Raw genomic sequence first — 15437 nt, forward strand, 5'->3', positions numbered from 1 at the left:
AGTGAAGGAGAATTTTTTTCACACTGCAGATGCTGGGGTCTGGAAGTCATTACCTGAAAGGGCGGTAGAGCAAAAATCCTCATCACATTTAAAATATACTTAGGTATGCACTTGAAGTGCCATAACCTACAGGGTTACAGACCAAGAGCTGGAAAATGGAATGAGACTGGATAGCTCATTTTTGACCAGCACTGACTTGATGGGCTGAATGGCCCCATTCAATGCCATAAATTTTCTATGCTTCTATTTTGTGGATTCCTCAACATTAGTTGGGAATTACAGTACAAAACGATGGAAAATGAGGTCTCTAAGGACTCAGCAGACAAGTGGGATTCCTCCCACCACCAACCCCACCAGGACTGCCATTGCTCATTCCTTTCCTGCAACACTGCATGGCATTGGAGGCAGGGGTTGGGGAGGTCTGCAGTTACGGTAGATTTCCTACTCTCTGCCACACTTACTACCACTTCCTGGGGCAATATGGAAATTGGGGACCAAACTCCAAAGAGTGGCAGTAAATATCCAAATGGAAGAAGATGGCCTTATGGCAGCCTCTACTCCTCACTGTAATCCAAAAGATTTAGCAGCGGAAAACCTTGGTCTTGACTTCATTCCAATCTTTGGATCACTTCTTCCCCTTAAGTTGCATAGCAGATTTTCTGGAGGGGCAGCCCAGCATTCCCTCAGTGACCCTGTAGGTTGTCTTTAACAGCAAGAATCCCTTCAGGAGCTTTGAGCTAAGAAGATAGTTCAGGGCCAGTGCAGAGAAGGGAATACTGCCCTTAAAGCACTGCCCTGAGGAAAAGCAAAATATTATCCATTTTGCAGAAACAATTTCATGATGTGTGACTTTTATGAGCTTTCTGTTCTGCAAATATATAGCAGTCCCATTGACCTTTTCAGATAAGCATGTAAAAACTACTTATACATTTACAGAGTAATGTGATTTTCCAGAATTGGATGTAATTTGTGGACAAGAATCAGGAAGTGCTTTTGCTAGTGACTACAAAGCCTGACAAACCCATTAAGGGCTAGACAATCCGATGCTTTAAACCATCAGTAAACTCTCTTATTCAAACTGGCTGATGAACAATTTCAAGTAAATCATTTTTTTTTTACCATTTACATATCACCATATGATGTCAAAATGTATTTATAAAAATCAGAACAACTTTTATGTAGAGGGGGCAGGTGTTATTTGTTCTAGAAAATACTATGGGTTCTATTTAAATATCTCTATAACCATGATATAAATGGTACAAATTCAGGGAAGTGAAAATTTTGGATTTTGTCATTGAGCCAAAACAAAGCTATTAGCCTGTTTTAACTACATTTAACCATATTTAGAATGTGAGTCGAGTAATTGGTTTGCATTGACGTACTTTAGTGGCAGAATCAAAATCCACACCTAAACCACAAAAGTCCAGTCCAAACTGAAAGTCCCTGTAAAATTCAGGCAAGTTAGCATAAATGCTAGTGAATCTGTGTGAAATCTTGCTAGAATATAGAGGACCACACAAAAGGTAATTTTATAACAGTTAAAACCTCAATTTTTTTTTTTGAAAAGTTTGAGCTAATCAATAAGACTGGGCTGATCTTTCAGTTTTCAATTCAGGGGTGAATTTAGTTTTTTGTGGCAGGAGTCCCGCTGCCTGGACCAAAAGCAGGAGGTGACCCTGATCTGGAAATCTCCAGGACGTGGGGTTGAATTTTACAGGTGACATTTAGCTAATTGGTTGTCCCCAAGAGCTGCCAGCCAGTTAAAGTCAGCAGTGCCACTGGGAGCGGTGGCCACTGCTGGGGCTGCACCTGGAAGAAGAGAACACCATGGATGGACAGCACCCTTCCAACCAAGTATGTGGTGTCTGGGTGCATTCCAGTCAGGCAGGCCCCAGTGAGGTTGTAGGCGGTGGTGGTGGAGGTAAGGGGGCGGAAGATGCTGGTTGGTGAGGGCAGGTGGTGAAATTGACATGGGGGCATTGCTGCTGGGGCCCCTCCGTGGGCCAAAATGTGCACAAATGGGAACCAACTGGGAGACCGCTGGCGACAACAGGCACAGGGCCTTAACTCATTTGGCCTCTGGGCAGGAGGACCGCCTGCCACCTTCCCCACCATTAGTGTCTAAGTAAGAATGGAAGTTGCAGAAGCACTGGCCATATTCTTCAAATCCTCCTAAATACGGAGGTGGTGCCAGAGGACTGGGGAATTGCAAACGTTACATCAAAAAAGGGTGCAATGAAGAACCCAGCAATTTCAGGCTTGCCAGTTTAACCTCGGTGGTGGGAAAGCTTTTAGAAATGATAATTCAGGACAAAGTTAACCATCACTTGAACCATCACGTGTAGATTAATGAAGGAAGTCCAGCACGGTTAAGGCAAATCATGTTTAACTAACATGATTGAGTATTTTGATGAGGTAACTGAAAGGATTGATGTGGATATTGCTGTTGATGTGGTGGACATGGGATTCCAGTAGGCATTTGATAAGGCACCACATAACAGGTTTGTCAGTAAAGTATATGGAACAAAAAGGGACAAGGGCAGCATGGATACGAAGTTGGCTGAGTGACAGGAAACAGAGAGCTGTGGTGACAAATTGTTTTCCAGACTGGAAGAAGCTATACAGTGGGGTTACCTGGGGGTTAGCACTAGGTTTATATGCAATGGTAATCTTTATATATATATATATGAATGACCTAACTTAGGTGTCATTCATTCATTCATGTGTGCACTGTCCAAAGGCACGTACTTTTATACTCATTGTCTGCTGATGCTTGATCCTGAGCTGTTTCCTTGGCAGGTTTTCAGTGGTGGTTTGCCATTGCCTTCCACTCTCAGGGACAGGGTGAGGAGGTAGCTCAGACTTGGGTCTGACAATTTCAAAAATTTGCAAATGACAAAAATGTGCAAGTGTTGTCAACAATGGGAATAGTGATAGGCTGGCAGAATGGGAGGAAATGTGGCAGATGAAGTTTAAGGCAAGTTAGTGTGAAGTGATATATTTTGGTTGGAAGAATGAGGAGAGACAGTCCAAAATAAAGGTTAGAATTCTAGAGGGGGTTCAGGAACAGAGAAACATGGGTGTTTATGTGCACAAATCTTTCAAGATGGCATGAAAGGGTTGAGGAAATGGTTAAAAAGACATACAGGATCTCCAGCTAAATTGAGGCTCAGAGTACAAAAGCAAGGAAGCTATAATGAATCTTTATAAAAATTGGTTTGGCCTCAACTGAAGAATTGTATCCAATTCTGGGGCACTACGCTTTAGGAAGGATGTGAAGGCATTAGAGAGGGTGCGGAGAAGGTTTACGAGAATGATTCCAGGGGTGTGAGAATTAAGTTGCGTGAATTGATTGGAAAAGCTGATGTTGTCCATTTTAGAGGAAGGAGAGATTGAGAGGAGATTTGATAGATGTTCAAAGTCATGAGGGGTCTAGACAGAATAGATAGAGTGAAACTGTTCCCATTGGCAGAAACATCGAGAACCAGAGGACACTGATTTAAGGTAATAGGCAAAAGAAGCAAAGTGACTCAAGGAAGAATTTTTCTATGCAACGAGCAGTTAGGATCTGGAATGCACTGCCCAAGTGTGGTAGAGGCAGATTCTATAGTGTTTCAAAAGGGAGTTGAATAAGAACCTGAAGAGGGAAAAAAATTGCAGGGCTGTGGGGAAAACACCAGGGAGTGGGGTTAACAGAGTTGCTCGTGCAACTGACTCAAGGGGCTGACTGGCCTCCTTCTGTGCTGTAACTATTCTATGACACTGCATGGAGGTTGATCTCTTGCTTGCTGATGTTGCTAAATGGTGGAGATCAGGAAGAGAAAGAATAGATTCTGAAGGGAGCACCAGAGGTGATGTTGCACCGAAGAAAGATAAGCAATTGCCTGAAATGTATTGCGTGTGTTCAAACAGTTGGGAATGGAGCATGAAAGGGCATCCCATGGAGCTGGATGGCAGAGAAGAGATAGTAAACACAGGGTGTTATAATCAAGCTTATCAGAAGCTTTGGAAAGGTTGAGGACAAGGAGCAATAACATTTTACCCAGAATGTGTTTTGCTGCACAAGGTTAGGACAGGGCATTAAATGGAGCCTAGAGCTTCAAAACAACACCACTAGCCTCAAATTAGTGTTACACCTGGATGATATTCCACTCTGCAGTTGTTTACCTTCCCTTGGACTGCAGCATGACAGGGAGAATGAGCATAGTCGACTCAGAACAGGACAAGCTGATCAAAGAAGGAGGAGGATGGTGAGAAGGGTTTTCAGCAGGAGGCTACAACTGCCAGAGTGTTCAGGGCAAAATTCTTCTACCTCAACCTCAGTGGGACAATGTAGCAGATGACTCTACCTCACTGAGGAGGTAATTACAGAAATCTGCCATCTGCTGTAACCATTACTGCAGGTCCAGAGCACAGCAAAGACAGTGTTATCAGTGACTGCAAAGGTGACTGTAGCCAGGAAATTATATGCACCTGGTTCCTTTCAAATTGGATCAGGCGATATTTGCAACATCTGCCAGTTCACCATACACCATAAAGTATTACCATCCCTGTAGAGACCAATAACTTTGAACCAGATATTTGAATTCCCAGTGTCCAACTTAAAGGAATTGCACAAAATTTCAAGTTTTAAGACTTTTAGTTTAACAAACCAACTAAAAGCAACAGAGACTAAACACTACTTAGCAGGCAACTAACATTCTAAACTACAGAAAAGTTATTACCCCCTCGTTAATTTTTAACTTGACCAAACACCCTATGGGCAGAATTTTCGGATTGGCGAGCGGGGGTGGAGCCGCTCGCCGATGCATAAAATGATGTGCGGTGACGTCAGGGTGGGGTCCCGACGTCACTGCGCGTCATTTAGATTTTCAGTTCGCGGCTGCGCGCCCACCAAACTGTCAAAGGCCTGTTAAGACCATTTAAAAACTAATTAAAGCAATAAACTGAGCTGCCCGTCCAACCCTAAGGTTGGTGGGGGGGTGGTGGGCAGGCGAAGAGCCCAAGCGGCCTTCGCATTTTTCATGGAACCTCATCCATGGACAGGGTGAGGTTTCATGAAGTGTTCTAAAATTCAATTAAAATTATTTTTAAAATTCTGTAACATGTCCCAGCTCATGTGACACTGTCACATGAGGGGACATGTTTTAAAAGTGTTTTTTTCCTTTATTTAAATTTTAAAACCATAAACTGATCTCTCTGAGGCACCTCTGTGCCTCAGGGAGATTTCTGCGCTCTTTTGAGTGCATGCGCGAAAGAGTGCAGGCCCCGACTCAGGGAATTCCCCCCCTCCGCCTTCACAGGGAGGGCTCAGCGTTTCCTTGCACGCGTCAAGCTGGGCGGGTCTTAATTGGCTCGCCCACATAAAATGGCAGCGCGGCGCCGATCGGGTTTGCGCCCACCTCCGCACAAGCCCCCCAACGGGGGGAGAACATTTTTCCCTATTTACCTGAGCCGATGGTTGTGAGTGTGATATTAAGTGATATTAAGTCTTCATCATCACTATCTGCTTGTCGTTTCTCCAGTGTCTGGTCATGTTGCACTTCTTAGATACCTGAAAGGAGAAAGGCACAAGGGTAGGGTTGTGGTGCAGGAGGAAGGAAAGTAAGAGGTACATGGTTACACTATCTTTAGCTTGTAAATCAGAAGAGAGTGTGGGATTGGAGAAGATGGGGTGCGATAAGAATAAGAAGGTCTGAGGATAATGTCATGCTTGATGGCTTCAATTTTTCTGCTGGCCATGGCCTCAAGAACAGGCATCCTAATGGTGGCCAGCATTGTCTCCTCCATGATGGTTAGGAATTGTAGGTGCAGATGTCCCTTCTGGTTAGCTCCTGCTGCTTCCAGTTGTGCACTGCCTTGCCCTGCAGGAGAGGGAGTGAATGCTGTGTGATCTGTTTTATCTAGCAATGTGTACATGCTGTGAGATGTAATTGTGAGGCTTGCAGCACTGCTAAGTGCGGGAGGATGCGTTAGAGCTATGAACCTGAGATTGAGTCCTGATAGAGAATGTTGGTCGCGTGAGTGATGGGAGTGTGGTAAATTGAATAGTGTGAGAGGCTAGTGGTGCAGTTGATAGAATATGGCATTTAAGGATGCATTCACTGACCCCGACCACTTGTGTGTGGTAATTGACCTTCTTGCGGCACTGCATCCAGGTTCTCACAGCTCAACGGCTATCCACTCCTACTGCCTTATGATCATGTGTTTGAAGGGTATCCTGGCTCCCTGTGGATACAAGACATAATTTCCACCTTCTTCATCAAGGCCTCCAATGTTGTGCTATTATGCAAAGTTTCCAAGGTCAGATTCACTTTCTAAATGACTTGTACCACCTGCACTGACCACAATCCATTTAAGAGGTGGCAACTAGCTTCAAACAGTGCAGGCTAGCTTTAAGCTGTATAGGCTGGCCTTAAGTGGTGCTAGACGTAGTTGATGACCCAGCAAACAATCGTTCAGTTAGTTACAAGCAAAGTACTCTGAAGAAGGGTCACACAGATTCGAAATGTTAACTCTGTTTCTCTCTCCACAGATGCTGTCAGACCTGCTGAGTTTGTCCAGCATTTTCTGTTTTTGTATCATTCAGTTAGTGCTGGCTGGACACTGCGAACATTCAAATCAGCAGGCAACACAAAGTTGCCAATGTCGATTTTTGGGATCTATGCAATTTAGCCCCATTAGCTTGTGATTTGAAACTTATGGTGTCATGTAATAACATCTTGAGCTGCCAACCCCACTTTACACTCTGCCACTCATTTATGCTGATTTCCTGAAACAAGACCAGGCCAGGAATTAGGTAGTCAGCCCAGTTACAAATTGTTTTGCCAATGAATCAAACATGCAGTTGTTTGATTCCTGTGGATCTAAGAAAGTAGAATGATTTTTAAATACTTTCCTTTTTTTCTCATTCCCATTTTTTATTTTCGCTTTTCACACATCCTCACGTGCTGAGAAACAGGCATTTCATCATCCTTGTGCCAGTGCTACATACTAACGCAAGGAGCTTTCCAAGAGAGTGATGCAAGATGATTCATTCTTCAGTTGTCCTTTCTTTCCTGCGAGGAAACAGTCTTTATGATGTTCATATGATAGAAATTGCGAACTTAGGTGTAATTTTATGGAGCAATGGGGGTCTTGGCCACCAGACAGAGAGGCAGCGAGAGACCTGCATTGCCTCCTTTTGGGGAAGGCCTACCAAATTACAAGCCAGCCTGGCAATTAACAGGCCATTGGCAGGCCTTCCGTAAGATCAGGACTCTGGGTGCAAGAAGTCCTTCTTGCCAAGAGCTGCCAGCCAATCAGAGGCTTAGCAGCGCCATTGAGGAATGGTGGCTTCTGCAGCAAATACACCCATCGGAGGCCCCAGGATAGCAGGAGGGGTTTTGTGTGGTGGGGGTCCGGGGGAAGGGGTGTAAGGGGTCAGCAGAAAGGGAAAGGGGGGTTGCTCTCATTGGGCCCAACCCTTCCAAATGCCGGGTCCCTCGATCAGACAATGTGCCTTTGAATGAAGCCCCCACCTCTCCACCAGGAGACCATGAGCAACCTGCACAGGTTTGCTTGTCATGCTATCTGTGTGGCAACAGGCCCGCCTGCTGCTGGTTTAATACCAGTGGTGACAGGATGAGGGCATTAATTGGGATGGAGGTGGGAAAATGCTGGGTCCCCAGCCGGCACCCTCCCGCATGATTAAATACTCTCCCTGTCTCCAAACTCACCATGGGAGAGGATGTAAAATACTGCCCTTAAAGTGTGATGAATTAGACACAAAGCATGTCCTACCGTGGGGTGGACTGACGATGGCTGATTAGGCCTTTCGCCCCTCATTGGGGAGGAAGTTCCGCCCTCTGGAGCTGACAGCCAATCAGATTGACTGGCAGCTCAATCAGTCCCAGCAGTACCCAGGAAGGCATCAGTGGCAGCTGCCAAGACTGCAGGAAACGAAGTTCAAGGTCCATGGATCACCAGAGCAGGTATGGGGATCCGGTGTCTTGGGCCAGAGGGTTTGTGGAGGTTAGGGAGAAGAGTGGGAAGGGGAAAGGTGGGTTTAAGGGAGGGAGCGGGTAAGAAGGAAGTGGGGTTCGATCCACCATCTACAAAGGGCAAGACCTGAAGAGTGACACCTCCCCTTCCTTGATGCCCTTTAAGCATTTGATCTTAAAAATCGAGCTTCCCGCTCCCGCCTGGCTGCCCATACCAAAGGTTTTATGGCATGGGCGGTGTGTTATCAGGTTAATTGGCTTGATAACAAGCATAATTGACCCTTGATTATTCATTTAAATATGGCGGGTGGGCTGCCGATTTTGATGCCCACCTGCACCCTCCCTCCATATTATGGGGGAGAGCTCAGGGGTGGGTGGGAAGGTGGTGAGATGGGCGACCACCCTATTTTACGTGCCACCCCTCCCACAGGAAACACGCCTGCCGGGAGCACCTAAATTTCAGCCTCAATTGTTTCTTTCTAATGCTGATATTTAAATTACATTTTATTGACACTCAATCCAAAGAAATAGATATCTGCATAAATAGGTATATGCATATAGGCTTACATATGTTTTCATAATCTTCATCCATACCATGAGACAGCAGTGGAAAACCCAATTTATTCTATTGTTCTCTGTTGTGTCTTTTCTACATCATACTTGCCATCATATTTAATAGCTCCATCTTTTGTTTTCTTTATTTGAAGGAAAACATTTCTGACCATTGAGTGTAGTTCGTGTGTGGGTGTCTAAAGCTTGCAAACAGCAGTTCCAATAATATTCATTGCTTTGTTGTGTAAATACAGTTCACTTGAATTTACCTTCGTAAAGCAAAATAATGAGGAGCACACTACCTATTTGTATCTGTGTGGAGCAGATTTCAAGTGGAAGGAAGAAGAAGCCACAAAATATACTAACTGTATACACGGGAGAAATAAAAATGTTTTGAAGAATTTGTAAATCAATTGTAGAAAGGAGTACAAGCAGAGCATTCTGTTTTTATGTACTGGATCCGACCAGTGTTTGTCCATTACTTTCCTGATGCTCTTAATGGTCGCTTTTCTAACTTTTGCATGCACTGATTTTCTGTATTCCCAGAATCACAGTCTAAGGAGCCAACTGTAATTCGCCGCATTTCCTTAGCTTCCTCTGTCAGTGCTTCACGAAGTAAAGGTACATTATAATTACCATTCCATTATGGTCTATTCCCAGTTTTGACTAAATTCAATTATAACAACAAGGGATGTTGCACTTCTAAAGTCCTGCATATATCACAGAAGAAAACTTCAAAACTCCTTGCTTGATTTTGATTTGCAATCACATTTATACAGGAGAAAGCTGTCTTAATAAATCCATATTACAATTAGTAAGATATCACCTTGAGCAGACCAGAAGTTTGAGGATCATATTCTAGTCTCTGCCGTTCCAATCCAGCTGATACAATTGGTAATTTTACTGTTAACTGGGATGGTGGATGAGCAGCAGATAACCATATTGTGAGGGAAATCGTTATCATGCGTCTCACCCCAACTGAGTCTGGCTTCTCACTTCTTGGTGACAGAAAAATGCTGTCAGTTATGTTATCCTGAACCACAGTCCAGAATATTAGCCAGCACAGACTTGAAAGGCCAAATTGCCTCCTTCTGTGTTGTAACCATTCTATGAATGTGCCATCTTTGAAATTGGAGCCAAGTGCACAGTGATATACATAGAAGAAAAAAAATGAAAATAGATATGAAAAAGCCAAGATAAAGGCCTTTGATAAAGTGTCCATTTTCCCAATATTACACAAAAAATGCTGCAATTATGTCTTCATAAATTGAAATTAGGTATCCATATATCACTTTATAGGGGGAATTTCCTGAGAAAAGGAAGAATCCGAAACCTTTATTAACATGGCATAAATCAGACTAATGTTGAGTTCATTTGGAATTAATCCAGTATGGCTCAGGTTGCATTATTAATTAAACTGCACTCTGCAGTCATTTAAGATTTAGTTGCACTTTCCTGTTTTCTTCCCTTCTTTGACCTGCCATCCTAAAAGTGCTGACTCTTGCTCAGGTACAGTTCCGCAGATACTAGCAGACATCTAGTACCTAAACCAAGTGGTCATTCTTCTGTGTGAGCCTAGACAGAGATTGCCAGCAGGTTTTTCACTCTCCTCTGAAACTAATTGTGGAACTCCAGCTTGTCACTTGGCTTAGATCAGCTAATTCAGTACAATCTTTATGTATGGAGCTTCAAATCTGAATTATCTATTAATCTGAATTCATGTTAGTGTTCTCAGTATAAGCTGTGCTTAAATGTTGCATTATCAGCGATTTTCTTTGTAACCAGCTGATTCCTTACTCTTTCACTTATATAATTGCAGTTATCAGCTTATTTCATTCTATACTGTATAATTGCATAGTGACTGTTTACTGAAAGATAATCATAATGTGAATTTAAATTGTAATTAAATTTGGTTACTATTTCAGTGATATATTCACCAGAGATTTGTGACACTTTAAAAAAAATTCTTTCACAGGATGTCGGCATCACTAGCTAGGCCAGTATTTATTACTCATCCCTAATTGCCCTTGAGCTGCCTTCTTGAACTGCTGCAGCCCATATGGTGTAGGTAAACCCACAGCGCTGTTAGCATATCCATTTATGCCACAGCTGTATGGTTATGTGGTATGCAAATTTTGACATGCAATCTGCTGATATGTGATGTGGCCTTTTATTTCTTCTGAACTGAGCTGCGAGACAACATAGAAACGTAGACCACACGCAAATAATAGCATACAACTCTGGTCATGGCTCGGGTAAAACACTGAAGAAATAAAAGATAAGAAATAGCAAAGGAAAGAAATCAATGGTGGGAGTGCTAGTAACTACATTCTAGGATGGAGTATAAAACAAGAAATAATGGGGGCTTGTAAGAAAGAGACTGCAGTAATGATGGGAGATTTAAATTTTCATAAAGATTGGACAAATCAAATTGTCTAAGGAATGAGTTCATAGAGTGTATTTGGGACAGTTTCTTAGAATAATACATTCTGGAACCAACCAGGGAACAGGCTATTTTAGACCTGGAAATGTATAATGAGACAGAATTAATTAATGACTTAGTAGTAAAGGACCCTCTAGGTAAGAGTGATCATAACATGATAAAATTTCATATTGAGTTTGAGGGTGAGAAATTTTGGTCTGAAACTAGTGCCTTAAACTTAAATAAAGGCAATTACAAGGGCATGAAGACAGAGATGGTGAAAGTGAATTGGGAAAATAGGTTAAACGGTGAGATGGTAGAGAAGAAGTGACAGGCATTTAAGGAGACATTTCATAAATCTCAACAAAGATATATTCCACTGAGAAAGAAAGACTCTACGAGAAGGGTGCACCACCTGTCACTAATTAAGGAATTGAAAGAAAAGGTGTACAATGCTGCAAAGATTAGTTGTTGGCCAGAATATTGAGAAACCTTTTTAAAAATGCAAAGGATGACAAAATAAATAAAGAGCAAGAAATGGGAGAAACTAACAAGAAATATAAAAACAGACCATAAAAGCGTCTACAAGTATTTAGAAAGGAAAAGAGTAGCTAAAGTGAATATTAGAGAGTGAGACTGGGGAAGTGATAATGGGAAACAAGGAAATAGCCAAGATTTTGATCAAATATTTTGTATCTGTCTTCATTGTATCTTCACACAAAAAGCATCCCAAGAATGGTAGAAAACCAGGGGGCAAAAGAGAGGGAGGAATTTTAAAAAATTTGTTCATAGGGATGTGGGCCTCTCTGGCTAGGCCAGCATTTATTGCCCATCCCTAATTTGCCTTGAGAAGTGGGTGGTGAGCCACCTACTTGAACTGCTGCGGTCCATGTGGTGTAGGTACAGTGATATAGTTCCATGTCAGAATGGTGTGTGGTTCGAAGGGGAACTCACAGGTGGTGATATCCCCACGCATCTGCTGCTCTTGCCTGCTAGATGGTAGAGGTTGGTAGTTTGGAAGGTGCTGTTGAAGGAGCCTTGGTGGGTTGCTGCAGTGCATCTTGTAGATGGTACACACTGCTGCCACTGTGTATCAGTGGTAGATGGGATGCCAAAATCAAGCAGGCTGCTTTTTCCTGGATGGTGTTGAATTTCTTGAGTGTTGTGGGAGCTGCACTCATCCAAGTAGGTGGAGAGTATTCCATCGCACTCCTAACTTGTGCCTTATAGATGGTGGACAGGCTTTGGGGAGTCAGGAGGTGAGTTACTCTCCACAGAATTCCTAGCCTCTGACCTGCTCTTGTAGCCACAGTATTTATATGGCTAGTCCAGTTCAGTTTCTGGTAAATGATAACCTACAGGTTATTGATAGTGGAAGATGGTTACATTCTCTCTTGTTGGAGATGGTCATTGCCTGGCACTTATGTGGCACAGTTGTTATTTAAAACAATCAGAATCATTAGAGAAAAAGGAGCAGGAAAACAAATGGGACTAAAGGCTGACAAATCTCCTGGACCCATAGGCCTGCATCCTTGGGTCTTAAAGGAAGTGGGTGCAGAGATAATGGATGCATTGGTTGTAAGCTTCCAAAATTCCTTAGATTCTGCAAAGTCCCAGCAGATTGGAAAACCACAAATGTAACATCGCTGTCCAAGAAAGGAGGGAGACAGAGAGCAGGAAAATATAGGCTAGTTAGTTTAAACATCTGTCATTGGGAAAGTGAGAGGTTTCCTTATTAAGGAGATAGTAACAGTACATTTAGAAAATAATAATAAAATCAGGCAGAGTTAACATGTTTTTATGAAAGAGAAATTGTGTTTGACAAATTCGTTAGAGTTCTTTGAGGATGTAACAAACAGGGTGGATAAAGGGAAATAGTAGATGTAGTGTATTTGGATTTCCAAAAGGGATTTGAAAAGGTGCCATATAAATGGTTACTGCTCAAGGTAAGAGCTCATATATTAGCATGGATAGAGGATTGGCTAACTAACAGAAAGCAGAGAGTTGGGATAAGTGGATCATTTTCAGGTTGGTAAACTGTAACTCGTGGAGTGCCGCAGGGATCGTTCCTGGGGCTCCAACTACTTATCAATGATGTGTATGATGGAAATCATGATATATCAATGATATGTATGATGGGAATAACGGTACTCTAGCCAAATTTGCTGATAATACAAAGATAGGTCGGAAAGTAAGTCATGAGAAGGACACAAAGAGTCTGCAAAGGGATGCAGATAGATTAAGTGAGTAGGCAAAAATTTGGTAGAGGAAGTATATTGTGGGAAATTGTGAGACTGTCCACTTTTGCAGGAAAATAGGAAAGCAGAATATTATTTAAATAGAGAGACTGCAGAATGCAGCAGTTCAGAGGGATCTAGGTGTCCTTGTACATGAATCACAAAGAGTTAAAATGTAGTTACAGCAAGTAATTAAGAAGGCAAATAGAATGTTGATCTTTATTGCAAGGGAGGTGAGTATGGTGGCCATTACCAAGGAGAAGGTGCTAGGAAAACTGAAAGGTCTGAAGGTGGATAAATCACCTGGATCAGATGGAATACACCCCAGAGTTCTGAAGGAAATAGCTGAAGAGATAGTGGAGGCATTAGTGGTGATCTTTCAGGAATAACTTGAGTCAGGGAGGGTCCAGAGGACTGGAAAATCGCTAATGTAACCCCCCTGTTTAAGAAGGGAGTGAGGCAAAAAACGGGAAATTACAGGCCGATTAGCCTGACCTCGGTCGTTGGTAAGATTTTAGAATCCATTATTAAGGATGAGATTTCAGAATACTTGGAAGTGCATGGTAAAATAGGGCAAAATCAGCATGGTTTCATCAAGGGGACGTCATGCCTGACAAATCTGTTAGAATTCTTTGAGGAGGTAACAAGTAGGTTAGACAAAGGACAGCCAATGAAATGTTACCTACTTGGACTTCCAGAAGGCCTTTGACAAGGTGCCGCACAGGAGGCTGCTCAGTAAGATAAGACCCCATGGCGTTAGAAGCAAGGTATTAGCATGGATAGAAGATTGGCTGTCTGGCAGGAGGCAGAGAGTGGGGATAAGGGGGTCCTTCTCAGAATGGCGGACGGTGGAGTTCTGCAGGGGTCAGTGTTGGGACCACAACTTTTCACTTTATACATTAATGATCTAGATGAAGGAACTGAGGGCATCTTGGCTAAGTTTGCAGATGATACAAAGATAGGTGGAGGGACAGGTAGTATTGAGGAGGCGGGGAGACTGCAGAAGGATTTGAACAGGTTAGAAGAATGGGCAAAGAAGTGGCAGATGGAATACAACATGGGGAAGTGTGAGGTCATGCACTTTGGTAGGAAGAATAGAGGCATAGATTATTTTCTAAATGGGGAGAGAATTCAGAAATCTGGAGTACAAAGGGACTTGGGAGTCCTAGTCCAGGATTCTCTTAAGGTTAACTTGCAGGTTGAGTCAGTAGTTAGGAAGGCAAATGCAATGTTGGCATTTATTTCAATATCACTAGAATATAAAAGCAGGGATGTGCTGCTGAGGTTTTATAAGGCTCTGGTCAGACCACATTTAGAATATTGTGAGCAATTTTGGGCCCCGTATCTCAGGAAGGATGTTCTGGCCCTGGAGAGGGTCCAGAGGAGGTTCATGAGAATGATCCCAGGAATGAAAGGCTTAACATATGAGCAATGTTTGAGGACTCTGGGTCTATACTCGATGGAGTTTAAAAGGATGAGGGGGGATCTGATTGAAACTTACAGAATACTGAAAGGCCTGGATAGAGTGGAGGTGGGGAAGATGTTTCCATTAGTAGAACAGACTAGGACCCGAGGGCACAGCCTCAGAGTAAACGGAAGACCTTTTAGAACAGAGATGAGGAGAAATTTCTTTAGCCAGAGAGTGGTGAATCTATGGAATTCATTGCCACAGAAGACCGTGGAGGCCAGGTCATTGAGTGTATTAAGACTGAGATAGATAGCTTCTTGATTGGTAAGGGGATCAAAGGTTACGGGGAGAATGGGGCTGAGAAACTTATCAGCCATGATTGAATGGCGGAGCAGACTTGATGGGCCGAATGGCCTAATTTATGCTCCTATGTCTTATGGTCTTATGGAGGTGGAGTATAAAAGTAGTCTTGCCACAACTGTACAGGGCATTGGTGAAACCACACCTGGAGTACTGTGTACAGTTTCGGTCTCCTTAAGGAGGAATATCCTTGCATTGGAAGCAGTTCAGAGAAGGTTCACTAGGTTGATTTTTGGGATGAAGGTGTTGTCTTATGAGGAAAGGTTGAATAGGTTGGGCCTACACCCATTGGAGTTTGGAAGAATGGGAGGTGATCATATTGAAAAATATAAGATTCTGAGGGGCCTTGGTAAGGTAGATGCTAAGAGAATGTTTCCTCTTGTGGGGGAATCTAGAACTAGGGAACACAATTTACAGATAAGAGGTCTCCCATTTAAGACAGAGATGAGGAGGGGCTTTTTTTCTCAAAGGGTCAT

At 42.9% G+C, this 15437-nt stretch overlaps 1 protein-coding gene across 1 annotated transcript in view; it reads left to right on the forward strand.

The window, feature by feature from the left end:
- The window catches only part of mcf2l2 (MCF.2 cell line derived transforming sequence-like 2), a 396665-nt gene that overhangs the window by 348006 nt on the left and 33222 nt on the right, over positions 1 to 15437 (forward strand). The window contains exon 28 of the mRNA XM_078563948.1: positions 9081 to 9155. Within this exon, the coding sequence (XP_078420074.1) occupies positions 9081 to 9155 (75 nt within the window). The remainder of the gene's footprint in view (positions 1 to 9080; positions 9156 to 15437) is intronic.

Source organism: Cetorhinus maximus, chromosome 19 (genome assembly GCF_964194155.1).
Source record: "Cetorhinus maximus chromosome 19, sCetMax3.hap1.1, whole genome shotgun sequence".
Classification (NCBI taxonomy): Eukaryota; Metazoa; Chordata; class Chondrichthyes; order Lamniformes; family Cetorhinidae; genus Cetorhinus; species Cetorhinus maximus.